This window comes from Malaya genurostris, chromosome 3, assembly GCF_030247185.1.
Source record: "Malaya genurostris strain Urasoe2022 chromosome 3, Malgen_1.1, whole genome shotgun sequence".
NCBI classification, from domain to species: Eukaryota; Metazoa; Arthropoda; class Insecta; order Diptera; family Culicidae; genus Malaya; species Malaya genurostris.
Genome location: NC_080572.1, coordinates 16852354 through 16873823, shown reverse-complemented (window position 1 = coordinate 16873823; position 21470 = coordinate 16852354). Strand labels below are relative to the sequence as shown.

The following is a 21470-nucleotide window of genomic DNA, read 5'->3' as shown; positions in this document are numbered from 1 at the left end:
AACTTGAAATCATACAATCAGTATATAGAACACGGATCGATACCTACCTATGCAACGCTGTCAGATGGGCGAAGGTGAGGTTTAAATGGGCGTGCAGTCCCAGCAGTGCCACCTCGCGGAAGTGCGCAGCGTACAGGTGCGCGATCACATGGAACAGTAAACGTAAAATTTTTCTAGCAATACTCTCGAACGAACTAGGAAACTCATTGGCATATTTGGTGGGAAATATCGACTCGTCGCTGACGGTTTTCTGCGTGAACGTCATCACATAGTCGATATACTGGGGTGCCGCGACACGCGTCTTCTTACCCTTCTCATCGAACCACAGATACATTCTGGAAGAGAAATAGAATTGGAAGATGAGTAAAATCAGAACGAACGTTGGGCGTCATATTTTTGTTGTTAGTATAAAGAGATAAGCGATCAATTAGGGGTGCCATAGGCTCACAGCTACCCTTGTAAAAAAAGAACAATACTCCGAGAATACGAGGATTTAAGTGTAACAGGAATGACGTTTCACAACCTGAGTATGTGTGTTATATTTGTCTCTGTTAGGTAGAATTAACTAAAATCTTTTATAATCTTTTGGTAACTTGGTTAGGACTTACGTAATTAATCCGAACAATGCTTGACAAACATGATAGTTTCTCGGTAGGTTTTGAAGGCTTGAATAACATGTACTTAAACGTTAAAGAGCAACGAAGTCTTCGTAAAACGCAGAATACACAGCATCCAACTAGTTCTATCAAATATACAACAGCAACTTTAAACCATAGATGGTTGGCTCCACTATCCGTGAATATACTGTACAACATATTTCGGGTTCAGTTTGTTGGAATGTAGTTTCATTTACGTTGGACCAAACCCGGCTTCAAGACGACTTTTGCATGGCATTATATTTAGGGAGACCGGAGCAAATATCCCAGCCAGCTATTTATTTTAATGTTCATTTTGCGTTTCGTCTTCAACGTATCAGTTCATTAGCAGTTTATGTTGAACTGCTAATGCCACCTTACGGTCCAATATAAACCTCGAAGCAAACGTAAAATAAATGCTATTTGCATCTCACTTATTTTGTCTTTACTAACGTCTCAAACGAATAGAAAGTTACGATTTTTATATCGTTCTACTCGGTTGTACGACTTTCTCCCGAAAACTATTTCCCAGAAAATAAAGCAACGAAGTTTTTTCCCCAAAATGTACCGTTCTCCAGAAAACCATATTCACGAAGGTACTAATTAGTAGGAAGACATACAACAGAATATACCATTCCCCAGAATGCCATCTCCCAAAAGAAGCAAATACCTAGAAACTGTTTCCTTGTAATGGAAAATAATACAGAAACAACATAGGAACAGATCTTTTGTCAGAAACTCAAGAATTATTAGTGGAAACAGGGTCTAGACCGGACACGTGGTTAAACCGGGCAGCTTAAAAATCTTATAAACCTGCTATTATTTCGATTCATAGATTGATTTTGTAAACACACTTGGAGATGACGCGGTAGAGATGATTTGAGTAAAAACCCAATTTTATTGTTTTTTTTTTAAATTTCTTAAAAGTGTCCAATTTAGTCCCGGTCTCTCCTATATTAGAAAACACCCCCTGACATTTTTTTCTGGGTACGCGCCTGACTAGAATGAACCAGTCCAACGAAAATAATTTTCCAGAAAATTTCGGGAATTCTAATTAACTGTAATTTCCAAGGCAACTAAGCTTATTTGCTTTGTTAGTCTTTTTCTCGAAATCTAAACGAGGGCGTGTCTGTCCCGATTTCCCATATATGCACGTTGCGAAAAATTTAAAAATTATTTGCCTTGAAATTTTTAAAATGTTACCACTCCACAATAGAGAAACGACCCTTAAACTTTGTCGATTCACGAACATTCTGACCGATGGAAATAAGCTGAACTTGAACAAATTACTTAAAATCATTTTCATGTTAGTATCACAGATAACAGATACCCAGACTCGAACAAAACAAAATGTGTGTAAACTGTGAGTCCCGCAAGTGAAAAACTCGTATTATATTTCGCTAGATTCACATGTGAATTCAACCGGAATTTTCAAAAAGAATAACTTGTGATATTGACGTACACTACAACAAAAATTTGACGAAATGGGATTGTAGCACCTGAAATTGTAACGATCGCGGTGACATCTGCAAGCGTTCGCCTACTCGTTCAAATTTTTTTCAAACAATTCATATAGGAGCCTATATATCTGCTATCTGTGGTAGTGTGAATACAAAATAACCAGCCGAGTGGTTTGATGATTCGAACCTTTTAACTCTACTGTTTATGTGTCTGTCGTGAAAGTGAATTAAACTTACCTAGTTCCTGGTCCGGTCATGTCGGGGCAGCCGGATGTAGTGCAAAATTCGCTAATTGTTCCGTATACTAGGTTGACATGTTCGAAAAGCGCCAGTGCTATTTGGAAAGAAACAGAGAGATATTCAAACATTAGTAACTAACGGTTTCAGGAAGTTATCTCGTTAGGTAAAATACACGGTAACTAACGAATTTGTTTCAACTTTTTAGTACCAAATTCACAGTTATAGAATGCAATATTTGTATTGCGGTTTTTGAAAAGCTGCATTTTTTATAATGACAACCCTTCCTTGGTAAGGTTACTGATTTGAAGTAATTTTAAGGTTCGAAGTTTCCTAAAAATACGAACAGAAGTTTTGAATTATTATTTACAATTTCACGCAAGAGGTATTTGAAAAGGCAGTGATTTTGCGTTGTTATTATGGTCTTGACGGATAGAACAATGATAGGCATCATGATTTTCGTATGAAATGGCATTAGCAATTGATGCCATTCCAACTCCGATTGAAGTGTTCAAAATGATGAAAATGAGAACAAACGGCAATCTCATTATGATGGCAATATCAGATGGAAATTTTAATTTTATTTCAACTTATCAATTTTTTAATTGATATCACATTATGGTATCACAACTTTACATCTTGTTAAAGGCATCGAAGTTTGATTTATTTCAAGAGGCGATACAAACACGCAAAACTAAATTTTAATGGAACAATAATTTCGTCAATCCTATGTTTATGGAGTTTTTTAAAAATATGCCTCTCGGTACCACGTGTTTTTCGTCTTTTGTGGTTATACGACGTTGCAATTGATGTGAGTTTAATACCAAAATCTTTTGACCATTATTTCCGGTGCTTTCAGTAATCGGTATGACCAAATTATTTTTTTTTGTACATTAATAAACAATATATCTGAGAAATACGCTCTTCTTTATATCATCATTTTTGAAAGCAATATTTACTATATGGAATTGTAAGATCATTCAATATATAAATCTTAAACAAATCGATTTTTACAACGATTATATAGCATTTCTACATAATTAAAGCAAAATTACAAAACATCTACTAAGCAAACACTATATTGAAAGATTCCAGATGACCGAGGCTATTCATGAAAATACTTTATCAGCTTATTGGTGCCACCCAGAAAATATATTTTCAATTTATCTTTCCCTGAGCAGTTCACAAACTCTGTCGAAGACACTCTTCCTAGTTATAGAAGCTAAGAACTTCACATGCTTACTAGCGCTGCCTTAGAGATTTGCGAAATACTTTATCAACCATCTAATAGGCACTTTAATATAATTACTCAATCTTCACGATTTTAAGTCACAAGTATTTTGAAAATATTATTGCACTTTGGCACCACCTAATAAAGGAATTCTTAACAACAGTTCGCATTATTTGATAAGTTTGAAGTTCCCAAACATTTTTTAAATCGCGTTCAAAACGTTTGTTAGTCTGCAAAAAAAACTGAAATATTGCTAGAGACATTATGGTCTTTCTGTGGACAGAAGCGAGATAATCGTTCCTTGTCTCAAATCGCCGAAATCACATCTGGGATTTTTTATTGAAGAATTTCTAATTCACGCCTCCAGTGAGCCGTGCTGTACGAGATTTCATAGCGAAACGCTCAGCACTTTGAGCATAATGTTTAATTTAATGTTATGATGTTCACTTCACAGCTTGTGGATATGAGGAAGACCAGCTTATTTTAATACTTATAAAACAGCCCAATTGCTATTCACGGAGGATACGGGATAGATGCGAAGAAACGAGTGTACGCCGGCAAAATCTATCTGCATACAACTTTTTCAATCACCACTGCTTGGCATATGATCGAAAAATTTTCAATCACTTACAGTCAATTGTCACAGTCCATAGTATTCGCAGTATAAGTTCTGAATTCAAAGGGCACAAACCGAAACCAGTCCCCCGTGGCACAGTGATGCCTCTCCATACAAAAGTTGGCAAACACCTTAAATACGTCGATAAACAACAGAGTGATGATTTTTTGTTAATAATTTTAGGTCTCTGAATATACTTCCATCTTGATAATGTATGGAAAAATATTCGATCTACCTAAAAGTGACATGATGTACCGTTCGCTACGGACCGGAAAATGACGACTTTTTTTAAAAATAAATTAACTTATGTACTTTTATTTATTTCGTGTGTGATCAGGAGCCTTCACTAATGTTTCAAATAATTATCAAACCTGTGTGGAAAATGTATACACTGAGAAAAAAAAATTCCCTTAAATCTTAAAAAAACATCAACTTTCTCCAGAAGGGCTTACCTAAATATTTTTATTTTCTGATATGTTGTAACTTACAACTGATAAAGTTTATTGCACTATGAGTGAAGATGGGACAAACAAAAATAGTGTTTTTTTTGTTTTTTAAATGCTCGGAATCAATATGAAAGCGGAATCAATATGAAGATCTTCATGGCATAGTATTTTTGCTTCATGACAATGGAAGACTCCATGTTTCGAAAGTTGTAGAAGCTTTTTTTTCGTTGCAATGAAAAGTTCTGCCCCAGCCGCCATTTTTTATAAGACATTATTTCATACGGTGGCCATTTGCTCCAATTCATGGCGCATAACTCGTCAGACGACCCCACCAAAAATTGAATCGATTCATTCGTCGAATCTGAGGAAAAGGAGTTTTTCAAACATGGTATCCGAGTCTTACCAGAAAGATGACAGAAAGTTATACATAACGATGGACTATACATTGAAAAACGGTACTGCAATGATACTCTCACTAAAAATCATGAAACTTAGCAGCAAAAAACGCGACTAATTTATTCCAACGCCTGATATATTATAAATAGATTTATACATTTACCTTATGATCAAAAAAGAACCGGAGTTCTCATATTAAAACTCCCGCGCTTGTCCAATCGGTAAACTTTTATTCTCTCAACGTTGGAAACACCTTTATACACATTCTGTCAAATTTTGACGCATATCGTACGATTAGTTTTTGTTTGGTGTCTATACAAAGAAGTTGAAAAATTTTCGTGTGGAGATTTTTTTCATTCAAAAACAGCGTCGTGTTGATGTGGCCAAAGAGATGATTTCCAACGCAGATTCTGACCCCACATTCATCGAATGCATCATAACTGGTGATGAGGTGTGGATCTATGAATATGACGTCGAAACCGCACAACATTCGACCGAATGGCGCTTCGAAGGCGAACCGTTGTCCTGAATTTCATCCATTATAAAAATCGCCACACGAAAATTTTTCAACTTCTTTGTATAGACGCCAAACAAAAACTAATCGTACGATATGCGTCAAAATTTGACAGAATGTATATAAAAGTGTTGCCAACGTTGAGAGAACGATTGGACAAGCGCAGGAATTTTAAAATGAAAATTCCGGTTCTTTTTTTATCATAAGGTATATGACAGTTTTATTCGTATTCACGTTCTCCAGTTAAGTCTGTGGCATTACCCACCCGTCTTTTTTCACACAGGAAATTCACGTAGATTGTTTGACGTTTGATCAATTCACGTAAATTTTATGTGATAATATTATTCATTTTAAAGGCTATTCACATGTCATTCACATTCGTTACGTAACATATTCACTTTAAATTTTCAAACCATTTCACGTGATTTTTCAAGTGATTCAAGTGAATATTTATTTAAGTGTATATGACTGAACCTATTTCTTCCATTTAAAATTAAAATAAAAGATCTTAAGATCCCATAGAACTTCTTTCTTCTTAACCAAATCAATTTAGTGTGAAAATGTTAATTTCACATGAATTTCGCGGGTTTATCGAGGTTGCAGATTTTGATAGTCGATGACCAAATAAACTTATTTTAGTTTTACTGGTATTCGGTTTTTAATCCCGGAAGATCCTCAACAAATTTGTTTGGTGTGCACTACGATTTCTCTAAGAAGGCTACACTGATTTTCAAAAGATTCGCATCAAATGAAATGGTTTACAATCCTTTACAATTGACTTCGGCTACATCGATTTCCGAACTCCGGTTCAGAAAGTATCGGGAATAGAGAATCGCTCAATCGCTTTCTCAAAGAAGGCCAAAACAAAATTCAAGAACAAAAATTAAAATAAGAAAAATACTAACTTGCTGAACTTTATCCGATTACGACTTCCGATTCTGGAATAATGAATTTTTCAAAATTCAAACCGTAATAGAAGATGGCGATACTAAAAATATCTTCAAAATTGGGCTCAGAACTATTCCAATTTAATCGTCATATTAAATCATGACCCTAAAAACAATTTTGGGTTATGCTGTTCCTTGAATACTGGTTCGGGAAGTACCGTAAATAAAGATCTAAAATTCAAAAGTGGAACTATCTTCGACATCTCATGGAATGCTTAATTGATTGTCACAAGCTTAGATTGAAGGGAATCGTTTTATGGTTTCATACAAGTTCCGAAATTACAGGGTAATGAGTTTGAGCTTGAGCTTGAGCGACCACCCCTGGGAGTTTCTAGATGATCCGACCTGGGACTGGTAAATCATCCTTCAATGTACATCTTCTGGTAAATCCAGAATTCATTGATCAGTACCGGCGCCGGCCAGGCCCGAACGTAGATCGTCTAAGGAATGGGAAGGGATGTTAGTCCAACACTTGTTGTTACTAGAGGCCGTATATACTACTGCGCACTCCACAAGTTTCACGGAAGAAGGATATTTGTTAGTCAAAATTTCAGTATTGGTAGTATTCGCGCACGACTCAGTATGTTCCGGTTTCAAGATGCTCGGATGCACCACTAAATTCACTGACTTCCCGCGTGAACGCCTCAACAACACCCTATATTGAAGTCCCGGGAAGTCTTGATTCACAGCTCTCATTCGAAATTGCACAGCTCTTTATAAATGAAATTACGTGATACAAAATAAACGAGTGAATAGGATTTAGACAAAATAGTTGATTCATTGCATTGATATATTCTAAAAAGTTGTTATAAAATCATTTTAAATCACCAAACAAAGGTCAACAGATTTCACGCGCGTCTCGATTCTGTACTGTTTCCGGTTTATTATTTTTATTATTTATTAACATTATTAATTGGTTATATTGGTTGTTCTGGGCATCCGGCTACCGAGAAAAATATTAATTTATTGTTTGAAATATTAATATCAATTGTTTTTTTTTCACTAAGTATTCAATATACCGATATATGTTATCTCTGTTATTAACTTTGTAATATCAACGGATTTGCGCAATAGTTGATTTTTATCATTCAATTTATAATCCTGAAAGACAATCAGTAACATGGAAGAAGCAAACATTCCAAATAAAACTTTTCTCCGAAGCTAGACGGAAATTGATAGGTTGAATGAAGAGTTAATTTAGTAAAATAGAGTAATCAGAAGTGAAACATTGAAAATATCTGATAACTGTAAGGAAAAAAAAATCCTGCAATTGTCGCCTTTTACGACATGGAAGCAGGAACCCAGTGGATCTATTCTTGGTTCATTTTTTTCCGCCAGATTCCACACGGCCTGGTACTGTCCGGAGAGAGCTAATAGGTACTATCAATCTCCTAGTGGACCCCAGCCCTATACAAGTTCCGAAATTACAGGGTAATGAGTGATTAAAACTTCAAACTGTCATTTAAAACGATTTCATGAAAACTTTAAACACCGAAGAATATTCATGCAAAAAACACATGCTAAACACATTGAAAATCAAAATAAATTCAAAAAAATTGGAGATGCTGGAACTAAAAAGTCCAAGAGAGTCAATTTTTCCAAACTTTTTACTTTTTCGAGATAATATCAGATCTTGACGATACAAACATTTTTGAGACATTTGACCTTAAAAAAAAATCTGAAATAACCTTCGCCTAACTTCGCATAATTTCGGTAACGGATGTCGAGTCTGGATAAAATCCAACTGTACAGATGAAAATATTTTATAAATTTACATCAATTTTCCTGAACATATTTGGAGCAGGTAATTTAATGGAACGTTACTTTACAGACTTGTTCATTGAAAAATTAATGCATTTAAATTGATTTTACATTATATTTCATATCTATCATGCACACCAAAAATTGAGTTTTACAGGTGACTTAATCCCTCATACGATGTAAATCATGTAAAGACCTAATTCATCAAATTACGGAAAATTTCAATTTCAATGACTTAATGTTAGATTATCAGGAATTTTACTGGTTTCAACTCTAACTTGCATTCTGCTAGCAGGTAACACTGCATGAATTTAAATTCACCTTTCACCAACCAAACAGATGTGTGCTTCTGTGGTTCTGTCGATTAACAGACGTACGTTGGGACCCAATGATTATCGGTTCAAGTCGTGGCGATCGCTATCAGTATTACTGTGTGTGCGTGTGTCTTAATCATGGTACCGGTAATGGATTTTTATCTGTGTAGTGATGTTTCTGAAACCATAAGTAATATGAGAAAGGCATCATTACACCGCTAGGTGGGTTAAAAAAGTTCTTATTTCAATGAATTCATGGCATGGATTCCTTTTCTTATTTCAATGAATTCATGTCATGTTTCAGCCACAACATTGAATGTTCTTTCACGTAAATTTGCGTGAACTGCGACGCATTATTTATGTGCATCTGATAAGATGTAAAATCACAGATTTTTTTCGAAGTGTGTGGTTTAAAATCAGATTTTCGATTCAAAGGATGTCTAATTCATAGTACTATTGATTTACATGTTGTGACACTTTTTATTTGGATCTAAGTATGAGAGAATAAATTCAACTCTCGCTGAGAAAACATAGGAATTTGAAGTTTTTGAACATAATTTCCGGTGAGATTATGAAGAATCCGGTATAGCCGAAGCAGGTTCGCTTGACAGTCAACTAACATACCCTACTAATTTGAACAGTTTTTAACCAAAGTCAAAAGATTTTGCAAACCTTTCACTTAAGATCTAAAATTGTGAATTTAACTCCATTTAGAAAAATTTATCCTTCATTTGAATATAAGTTTGTGAAATTGGTTGGAACATCTCTAAGAAAATAAAGAGAGTTCCATTTTAGAGTTTCTATCACTATTTGTCGTACTTTCTGAACCGGAATCCGAGGACTAACTAACTAACTAACCTTTGAACTAGATGAATCTACGAACTATTTTTGAGAAACTGGTTTATATTTACATCTTCTTTCATTAACGAAAATTTTTGAATAGAATTTTCACTCTGTGTTTCCAGTACCGGAAATCAGATCCAGATCAAATTCAAAAATACTCTTCGGGGTAGTTGAACCATACATTTGAAACAAAATTTGTGAAAACCGGTTGAGCAATCACGGAGAAGAATGAGTATTTTGGGCAACCGAAAGTGGATTCTGAATAAAAATAAAAAAAAATTACTGAAAAATGATAACTTTGTTCGTCAATTGCGCTCCTCAACAACACTTACTGCAACAAATTGACTTCTTTTTCATAATTCTTGTTTGTCTTCTCATCTACTTTGTGGGTGAACCAAACTGTGATTGAATAAAAATCGAAAAAAGTGACAAAAACCGTAATAACCACCAACGGAGCAACAACCAACTTATATGATCGGTTTTTACCCAACCAACAGAAGTAACTGGTCTATCAATTAGCAAATAAATTAAATCCATTAAAAAAAACTGCCTGCGAGTTTCACCTTAAGCACGTGTGCACGTTTTGCGCAAATGATTTTAGACTTCCTGTAACAATAATACTAACTTGACCTAAAATAGTATTTTCACTGCCCCTTGTTTTCATTTTCGCTAAATTTTTTTTAAAACCCGTCAATGTTCTGCTAACTGACGTAAAAACGTGTACCGTTTTCCTGATTGTGCATTCGGTGTATAATTGGCACTAAACAGGTCATGTCTGTAGTGGAGTACATGTTTGTTTCATTCAGCGGTAAGGTACTGGTAACGAAAATGACCTCAATCAAGCTGTGCTAGAAACGATGAGATACTTTCGAACAATCAGCTACTCGATTAGAATAAATGGTTCGCATTTCGAATGAGTAGTTTTTTTTTGTTATTCACCATAAGATTGGTTCCTTGGATTGGCTGATAATGACGAAAGTCGCTAAACATAAACCAAAGTTGACAGCATTTTCTTGTCATAGAAAGTGTGCTACACAAACTGTGGAGTGTTATGCTTGATGTGAGCTTCACTGAATTGGACATGTCAAATACACATGGTCGGATTTCAGACATTTATACCCGAAACCCGACCCGAACCCGAACCCGAACGGTACGGATCGGACTTGGGTTCAGGAAAAAACAGTTTACTGGGAGAGGGTGATGTATTTTATTTTCAATCGAGTAAAGGTTGGGTTCCGGTTTAGGAAATTACTTACCCGACCATTTCTAATGTCGAGCAAAGTGTGATCGATTATTGAGTAACAGATGAACTGCACTAAATCAAGTACACATGCTTCAGCTGACAATCACAATTTGTTACCGCATTCGAAGCAAATCACGAAAAAAAATCTCTACTGAATACCTCCTAAAACAGTACCGACTAACGAACTGAATATCAAGATGAAAAACACCGGGAGATACACCAGTTAACCGATGGCACACGTACAAAATGTTAAAGAAAAATTGACACTTCACCGCGAAATGTTGAAAATGACCTCATTTTTCTTCGTCTGAACAATTCTTTTCAATGTATGCAGACGGTGTTTATGAAGTGCAAAAAGCATTCAGATTCAAGTAAGCCCACCACCGGGTACTAAGAAGAAGCATTACAACAGTAATTAATGCCGAAAATTAGCAACAACAGAAAACTTTTGCTCCCATTAAAACAATACATGAATTGAACGATGGGAAATATTGTCCCCTAGACGGCCCACGGCAGTAGCTTATTGTAGTTGAAATATTTGGACTTTGTGCGGGAGACATTGAGGCTTGCCAATGAGTGATTTGCATATTTTCGCCAACAACTTCCCGCACAGAAGAGCACATAACCAACGAAAAACAAAACGCTAACGCTAAACAGATGAATCATCTTTGCGTGTGTCTGTCTGGGTGCTGGTGCTGGCGACACCGTGGCTAAAGTAACAGACTTCTGTTGTTGAACTTCCATTAACTTTTTTTGTCGATGACATTAGAGCTTTCATTTGTCCTCTCGAGTGTTTTTTTTTCTAATGAAATCTTAATTTAACTCGACATCGTGTACAGCCGATACTACAAGGAAGACGAAAGTAGTTTTTGCTTTAGTTTTGTATGGTAAGGGAGGGTGATTCAATTTTTGTCGACGGGAGTTTCTACCACCACGAAACCGGTGAAAGTGGCAGCTTATCTTTTCTGCATTTGACAGGCCGTCAGGCGCGTAGCCAGAGAAAATTTTCGGGGGGGGGTTTTAGAACATGGTGATAAATCAACACATGTACAATTTATATCACAATGTTTCCCATGGGTTATAATTTTTTGTTTCGGGGGGGGGGGGGGGGGTTTGAACCCCTAAAACCCCCCCCCCCCCCCCCTGTGTACGCGCCTGCAGGCCGTGAAGAGTTTTTCAGTCGTCCACCAAATTGGCATTAATATTATGAAGCACAAGAAAAACTCTGTATCTTCACTAGTTAGTGACATAAAAGATAAATTTATAAAACAGCATAGTATAGGAAAATAAACTAATAAGTCGAAGAAATAAATTATTGTTATGCATGATTTGTCCCGGAACTCCGTTGTTTTACGATATGGTCTCATTAGGTTGAGTAAAATCCAATAGTCGACGTCGATTTGCTAGGGTTGTCAAGGACTACCTCGGAAAAAAAATCATTGACAGTGAGTATTACTGCTCATTATTATATTGATTGAAGGACTAAATCGTTTCGAAATGGCTTCACATGAAGCGAACCATGGCTGAAGTGATTGCTCCACCGGTGAAGTCTTTCTAAAATATTTGTATGATTGTTTCAATTAAATCCTTATTGTGTCAGTCTATAGAGAAGCTATTGAAGCACGATTTTTTAATATCTGGTCGCATTGCTTATTTTAACAACGCTCCAATAGCTCGTTTGTGGTAGTGTTTTGACAGCAGATTGTCATGGAAACTCCTTTCTTCGAGTGGTGACAATTTTGATAAATTTATTTATTTATTTATTCGTCAAACAAATGTAGACAACTGACAAAACAAGGTACAATGGTTTCTTATATGCTATACATTATTTCTACGATTTGGCTACAATTTTTCTTGTATTTGTTTGCTGTACATAGTTAGATCGATTTTTTTGGCAGTTTTCGTTATAAAAGCGCATCATTTGATTAACAGGAGTATTTTTGGCATAACTTGTTTTATTTTTTTTCCGAGAATATTCGACAACTTCTGAGATGGCGACTAGGAGCATAAAATTTTAGTTGTGAAAACAATGATTCAGATTGTACTCGTTGAGAAATAATGTCGTTGATAAAATACAGCATTGTAGCTTTGCGGCGTTCTTCGAGTGTTTGTAAGTTTATGATCATGCAACGCGCTTTATATGATGGAAGAGGAAATGTAGTCCAGTTTAGTCTACGAAGCGCATACAGTAGAAATTGTTTTTGGACAGATTCGATGCGTTCTAGGTGTACGGAGGTACATGGGTTCCATACTATGCTGCAGTATTCTAGAATTGGCTCTAATAATTTTAAGTTTTTCTACAGGTTGGTTCCCTAAATATATGTTAATAGAAGGAGACATGATTTTTCTACTAAACGTTGCTGAACTACATTTCCTAACGTTTAGTTGTAGTAAACTTTTATTGTACCAAATGTTGAATACGTTAATTTCATATTGGAATACTTCAGCATCTAAAGCATTTTTTTATTTCCATAAAGAGCATCATGTCGTCTGCATATACAAGTACTTTTAGATGTTTGAGTAAGAAGGAAATGTCGTTTACGTACAAGATAAAAAGAAGGGGGCCTAAATGAGAACCTAAGGGGACACCTGAAGTGAATTTATTGCTTTGGAGTATGTGTTTCGATAGCGTACAATTTGTTTACGTTTTGTGAGACATGATTCAAGCCATTCCAAAATACGATTAGATTAAATGGCAAATTTAAAAGTTGCGAAATCGTTGAATTTACCTAAAACAACAGTGTGTTGTGTCTACCAAGGATTGGATAGCTATTGTTTGGATGGAGATTTTATACAGATAAATTCTCTCGTGGACCCAAAATGGATACTGGTGGAACACGAAACGTGCTCTAAAGTAGACTTTGTGCAGATTGCATGGCATAAATTTTATTCAGTCGAGGCTTCAGGATATATCTTCAACAGATATGAGTTCGTTGGTTTGACTTGGTTCGTATGAAAATTTGTGATCTGCCATCCAAAAAATATTTGACCTATGTCGCAACACGAGGGCCAAGTGTAGGCGTGATGACATATTATGGACTCGTGTCTGATTTCATATTGTACATTTGTCTTCTGATGAGTATATTACACATTCATTTTTGTGAAAGTTTGAAGAAATCGACTCAATCGTTACTTCGAAATGTTAGTTACATTTTTCAGTTTATTCAGTCATAACATTCGGAAACAAGAATTAGGTTCTAATACAGCTCAAGATTTCATCGATTTAAAAAAGAATTCAATTCACTTCAAATTCAAAGGAAATATTTTTCATTCGTTATGTCGAAATTCTCATCAACAAAATTAGTATTTTTATATCCATTCGTATACAACGAGTTGCTAACGAATGGTCAAATCACACACGAAACGAAATCAGACTAGAATCCGTGTTTGCTTATCACAACAATGCTTAGCCGTAATCGACTAAAAATTCAAAATGCAACCTTTTAACGTACTATCAAGTGGTTATAACTTATCAATTTAGCACAAAATTTTTGTAGTTTCATGAGTATGTTTGGTATTCAATGTCACCGAACAGTGTCAGTTGCGAGCTAAATTCAAATAATATATTTCAAATCATTGTAAAAACAATTTGTTTATACTACTTAGATCAAAAAGTATCCGGAATTTATTCAGAAAATTCAAAATACAAGATTATTCAACAGAATCGATATTGTGCTCTTCAAAGTACTCCCCGTCGACTGCAACACACTTTTGCCAGTGCTTGATCCAATCCTCAAAACATTTTTTATATTCAGTTTTCGGTATGGCCATCAGAGCCATCTGCCATTTTTCCATAATCTCATCTTGAGTGCTAAAACGCGTTTCAATGAGTGGTTTCTTGAGTCGACCGAATAAGAAAAAGTCGCAGGGAGCCGAATCAGCTGAATCCGGTGATTGCTGAATGGTATTCGTTTCATTTTTCGCCAAATGTTCACCGATAACGATGGCATTGTGTGACGGTGCAAGATCCACGAGCTGTTTACCCAAAAATCTGGTCTTTTTCGGCGTATTACTTCACTCAAAACGCCCAAATAATATACCTTGTTGACGGTGTGGCCTTGTGGAAGAAATTCATGATACACAACACCCTTGTAATCAATGAAAACTGTGAGCATCGCATTCTTTTTCGACTGATAACGACGTGGTTTTCTCGTTCGCGGCTTATTCGGTGTACGTCATTCACCCGCTCGATGTCAAGACTGCGTGTCATACTCGTGAATACACGTTTCGTCTCCAATAATATTCCGTTTGATGAATGTTGGGCCAGATTCGGCTTGAAAAATCATGTCGAGTTCACGCACAATCGCAGATGTACTCAATACAGCGTAACTTTTACAAATGTCCAGGTATCAAACTAAAAATTTAATAGAATATCAATGACAGATATGGCAACCTGAAAAAAAATCTAATCGGCTGACTAAGAGCGCCACACGGTGGTAATGCTGGAAACTTTTTGATCAGGGTAGTACAATCAAGTATGAGAAAAAAACAAATCGGATACATTATATTCATAACTTGATATATCAAGTAACAAATACTACAACAACTCCGAGTACTACAAAAGCCAAAGATCTACAAATAGCCCACGAAGGTTGCTGCTATTAGTTCTTAACAACAACTCTTCCATTGAAATAGAAATAAAAAAAAACTTCCATTCGGTGTAACAAATTCGCAGCCCCGCTGTGATACTTTGTATGTACCTTCGTCTCATAATAGAAACCATTTTATCGGAAGCGGAAATTCGTCTACTTACTATGCGAGGCAAGCCATTCATTATAGTCTAATCCAGCGGGCAGGTCCACCAATAACCTCAGATCTGCATCGGGCAATTTGCGCTCCAGCACTCCCTCCTCAAGATATAGCTTTGTGTCACTCTGGCTCGAGTCTCCGTCTCGTTCCTTGCGTCGGGCTTTTCTGTGAAACAGAACAGGACAAAAGTAGCACACGATTATTATCATATACCTAAAAGTAGCAAGTGCAGATACAAAATCGGAATCAATCAAATAGTGTAATTCAAGTAGGACGTGTTATAGCAATCTCACAGTGGAAGTTTGTTATTTTAGCACCAAAAGGCGATTTATCCGTTGAACCGCTACGCCATTCTGTCCCAAGCTTAAGTGGGATATAAATCAATGCTTTATTAAGTCGGATGCAAGCTTCTCCACTAACGATTCACAGCGTTACTGGCCTAGTTGGAGCGATGGAACTCACCACAAAATGCACAACAAAGCGAAACCAGATGTAGTCTAATTTCGAAAGAAAACTTTGGCTAAGGAGAAATGTTGCCTAAGAAACGTCGCTGGTTTGATTACGATGGATTTTCAAAAACTCTCCACATTTACTCATACGCAGATGTCCGCTTGAAACCACAAAATTACGGGTTGAGCTGGGCAGCATGAATTGACTCACCTAATCTGATGGATTTATCATATAAACTGCATCATTTTATTTCGTTCACTACAACGCTAGCAGAAGATACAATATATAAATGATGCAAGTGTGGTTTAAGATAAAGAAGATTTTGCGTTGAACAAGGAACACATGTGCATCGAATCTATCGCGTATTGATCGTTGTTTGAAATAGTTGAACACTTCATTCCTGATTTCAAATGTTTCAAATATAAAATTTACTAAATTTGTCAGTGTTGTAACATGGTAATATTATTTAGTTTGGCTAATCTCAGTTTTTATTTAAATATGTGAGGTATCTGTTTCGGAAACTGTTTTTGTCTGACTACATTCTCTAAAAGACGAGGTAGACAATCTATACGCGGCATAGTTCTAGGCAAATTGGACTCAAAATGTTACTTTTAGAAATTATAGAATCATCTAAGTTTTTGAGTTACATAGTGAAAAGCTTCCATAATAAAACTCAATAATATGTGTTGAGAAATCTTTGATGTGCAGCTTATTTAATTCAGTTACCCAATCTTTTTGGATTACAGGATAACAAACCACACGTGGTCTTCAAATTCCAGTTGAAGCTAAGACGTGAGGACTGCTTTGAAGGAGAGCACAATTAACAATTGATTAACGAAAAAGAGTTGCTTGAAAAATCATACTTGATTGATTCCAAAAACGAGTCGCGTAGTTGAAGGACAGACAGATGGCGCCAAATTTCTCACCGCGTAACATCTGCTATAAATCGTGCACTGGTCTTCTCGTGCGTTAGGACTTCATAGTCCTATACATGTTTTTCATGTTTTCACCATGCAACTCTGATGTTTGGAATAATTATCCTTTTGAAGTATCCAATTTTCGTGGCAATTTTTAACGTGCTCTTAACCAACCTCAGGAGTCCACGGTGTTAATTTTGACCATCTTGTCATTGTTTAGAAAGCATCCAGTTGTTCCCGTATTTTCCCAAGGAAATACGATGAGTGCTATCCAGGCCTCAATCGACTAAGAGACTGTCCGATACAAAGAAGTAGTGATCTGTGGGCAGAGTGTCAATGATCTTAAGACATTTTTAGGATCACTTGAGGGTGTATGGGATCCGAACTATCACGAATCACTTCTTTCATGGATGTATCGAAAAATACAGTAGGATTAGAATCATCCAAGAGTTGAACACGGTTGAAAACAAACGAAGAAGGATTAAGTTTTCAACGGAAGAACGCCCGCCAGTACTTCGAGACTCATAGTATGTGTCGACTGCATGCAACCCAAGGTAATACGCAAGCAACGATACTGAATTCATTCCAGCTCGATGAAATGAATGTTGGCCGCGGAGCGAAAGCAGAAGCATTCATGCTCCATGACCGACAATATCGTTGTATTGTTAAAACCTTATCAGGTTTCCCGGGTGAGCACCCCACTTCCACCTGGACGACGCGGTAAACAAACAACATGGTCGTTATTATGCCGAGAGGGTTCGGTTGTGTAGAAGCCCCTACATTAATTCAAAATGTTTTTTAAACTCACGAATATTTGCGAACTAACTTCGTTTTCTCAGCGATGCTTAAACCAATTTTCACAAATCTGTTCCAATTTGTAGGTAATATTTGTTGTTGGCAAACGAACCAACTTCGGCTATTCCAGTCATCTGAATCCGGAATTCCCAAATTTGTTGTGGATACTTTTTTCGGTTCAGGAACTACAGGGTGAACAGGATTTGTAGATTTTGTTAGATTAAATCCGAACCTGTTTCCTTTTTCTATTCCATGAACAGTTTTTGCGAATTCCACAGTAATATTTATGATTATGATTATGAGTAATATGAGGAAGACATCATTACACCACTAGGTGAATTGAAACAGGATTTTCTATTGATCGACTGTATCGGATGGAATACGATTGCAGACTACTGATAATTACAGTTCATTCTATGACAAATTTAATTATTCATATGGTAAATTACGATCCATGTGATTAAGGTATGCGTCAGAAAATTTTGAGATTCTCACCAATCCTACATTACCGCTCAAGTCACTCAACCTAGTTTTACAAAATTTTGCGCCAGGTGTAAGTTATTGTTTACAAACAGATTGGTATATTTGAATTTGTTTTTATTAAGGAAGATTTTTGGAAAAATGTACGGCAAGGATTACATCCTAAGATTACTTCACGCCAAAAAAATTCTTCAATTCTGGTCCAAAGATGGCCACCTAGCTCTCCTGACTCAAATCCTCTGGATTTCAGTGTATGGGTGAATATTGAAGCATGTGTATGTGAATGTCCTCAACCGAATTTGATATCTCTACGGACCTCCATAACAAAGCATTGGAGAGAAATGTCATCAGATTATATTGCCAAGGTCTGCAAAAGCTTCATGTGTCGTCTAGAAGCGGTCATAAATGCAAATGGTAGACATATTGAGTGAAGAGACTATGTTGAGAATATGCTCCTCATCAAAATATCACTATTAAAAACGAGAATATGTGTTACATAATGACGTTGCTTTTTTACCGATGTGAACTTACACCGGTATATAACATTTAGAGATATCAGAAACATGTTCATTAAACGATTCGGTTCGATTGCTACCTGAAACATCAAAACAACCACCTCCTGAGATTGGTGACTTGACAACTTGATAAAATGTTGTGCCATAGATAACACAAACATTTTTACATCCATATCGAAAGACAAACAAACTGGTAAGGTACACTGCGTTACTGATAAGAGTCGCACCACAACTGTTGTCAAAATAAATTAAATGAAAAATGGAAAAACCTGTGAATTACATTCTGATGTTGAATGGAACTATCTGTTTCGATATAATTTTGTACCGAAGCTTAAGGCATAGCATAATTGCGATACGATCTAATTCAGACTAAGAATTGAGATGAAACTAGGGCCTTATCGTATAGACAACAGAAGAAAGAACCTCAGCTCTTATCACCGCTCGCAAAGCTGGTATGTTTTATCTGTTATGTACGATATAAGCAAGCAGACTCGAAAACGATTGGTATGACTCACTGATAAGAGCAAAACACTGATTATTGATATCAGCAATTTAGGCAGTAAAATTTCGGTCGCTAGCGAATTAACGACAACCCGGAAAACAAACTACGCAAAGCAATCCTGAACCTATATCATAGCCATAATCGTTTAATGGACGACACCTTGTCGTACGATAATCGTTTGAACTGCGAAGAGGAGCTCGATGATCGGTTTGCGTTCCTCCCTTAAATCCTGGTAGTAGTCTCTGGAAGGGTAGGAATCTTAATTATTCCATCAGTCACTATGACATCAGCAGGTAGCACTAGTAGTCGCAGGTTTTAGACTTTATAATGAGCTTAAGTTACGATACGATCCCGCCACAATCTTTATTCACAGGCCGTTGTACTTGTCGCGAATAAAATAATTTCAAACAAGTACATGTTCTCTCATTTGAATATATGAGTTTCTAGGAAAATCAAATAATATCAATCAAGTAAAGATACTTCTAGTTTACAGGTTAATAACCATTTTTACTTTCATTCTGACGTTTACTTTTAATATTGATTTGTTATACTTGCATGAAGTATTTTATATAGTGGTCATCGATGTTTTCCTAAATATTGATTGCAAATATGATCGAGTTTGAAGAGGCCTTGTAGAATCTTCATAAAATGTTTATTATGATAAGAATTAAACAAGTATGTCACTTATTACATCAACGTATCTATAGTAGCTCAGTGGTTCGTTTTCGCAGTCACATCGGACTTCCTACCTTCTACTTCCGAAGTGAAGAAAAAGGTTACTTGTCATATACAATTACTGAACGATGATTAATTTTTCAGACATTATGGCAAGTAAATGTACTACCGCAGTCGTGAGAGGCAAATTGGTTAAATCACGGTACGATATATTTAATCAAACAGTAGACGACAAAAACACAGAAGCGACCTATGGTAATAAGCACAAAGCGAAGGTTCAAGTAAGTCTGGATAGACAAATTCGATTGATCTTGTGATCCTTAGCATTCAGAGTCTCGGATGGTGTAATACGCGAGCGTTTTCTTGAAATCTACAGAAGTATTAAGTGGAATTAAGTACAAATTCCTATGTGCAGATTATTAATTTAACAATCAAATGTGTTTGTTAAAAGTTCATTGAAAAAAACGTTCAAAAGTTCGATGTTCGATATCACACCACTCATACGTCACATCACGAACGTGTTTCTCGAATATAGTTAGCACAGATCAAACGCTTCAACCAACCGTAACAATAAATCCTCTATGATTGGGTCCGGAATGCTTCATCATTAGATTGTCACGATACCCGAAAAACGCGCTAACGTGAAACACCACAATAAATCAAACAATTAGCGTAAACACTCAAACCATTGGAACTGACCTTGCCCAGCTTCCAACCGTCGCACAGTGGTCCAAAACTAGAAAAAGACGGTCAAAAGTCTATACTGACTTTCATTGATTTTTAAGAGCTAACGTGTCTTAGAGGAAGTTTTACAAGATTATATAACGCTTCTTTTGAAAGTGGCACCTAATGTTACCTTGTGAAGACGGTACGACCACTTTGTTGTAATTTATTGAAAGATGGCTTTTTGGTCAATGTTTCTTTACAAAATATTTATTTTGCGTTAAAAGCCGACGTTTCGAAGGAATATCCCTTCATCTAATTACCTAATAAATCATTACAATATGTAACTTAGTCTCATTGCATTCGATCAATTAGTATCAGTAAAGTAATGCTATCATCCGAGTTTTCTGTGTTGCTAATTTCTTGCTATGTATGTTCTTGTTCTGTTGTAAGTTCTATCATATCAATTGAACGGCTTAAAGCAAAAATTCGGATAAGTGCAACTTAGTTTGGAAAACCCGTTTAAGTATTTTTGAATGCAAAAATCGGATAAAAACATTGAGAGCAAAAACCGGACATGGATTTTGCATTGCAAGAATCGTTTTAAAACATCTTTTCTGCAAGAACCAGACAAAATAATTTTGAATGCAAAAACCGGACAAAAGCTTAACCGGTTCTTCCAAAACAAATGTATTTATCTGGTTTTTACATTCAAAGTTTTTACCGACTGTCGCTGTGGACGATGCATGGTTTTCTTGTTTATTTAGGGCAACTTGATCTAAGCTGCGTTCCCACAGCGGCAGTTTGTAAAAACTTTGAACGTATTGTTAAAGTACAAACCTTCACGAAAAGATTCCATGTTTAAATGTGTAAATAAATGGAGTTATCGCGAAGAACCACGATTTTATAGACAAGATGTTGATCGTGCGACGCTCACTGCAGAAATAGTGTGACGTTCGTTTCTTAACCATTCATGACTTCAGCATGGTCATAGTGAAAATGAGTCACACGAATAGTACTCAGGATATTCTCATTGGAAAATAATTTCGATTAGAAATATGTTTTCCTATATGAGGCAAAT

At 36.1% G+C, this 21470-nt stretch overlaps 1 protein-coding gene across 5 annotated transcripts in view; it reads right to left on the bottom strand.

Moving 5' to 3' along the window:
* LOC131435315 (MOB kinase activator-like 2) overlaps positions 1-21470 on the bottom strand; it is a 220864-nt gene that overhangs the window by 8717 nt on the left and 190677 nt on the right. For all 5 annotated transcript variants that reach the window (XM_058603038.1, XM_058603034.1, XM_058603035.1 and 2 more), the window contains 3 exons: positions 15397-15557; positions 2333-2429; positions 48-335 (listed from right to left, as the gene is read on the bottom strand). In XM_058603038.1, the coding sequence (XP_058459021.1) occupies positions 48-335; positions 2333-2429; positions 15397-15557 (546 nt within the window). The remainder of the gene's footprint in view (positions 1-47; positions 336-2332; positions 2430-15396; positions 15558-21470) is intronic.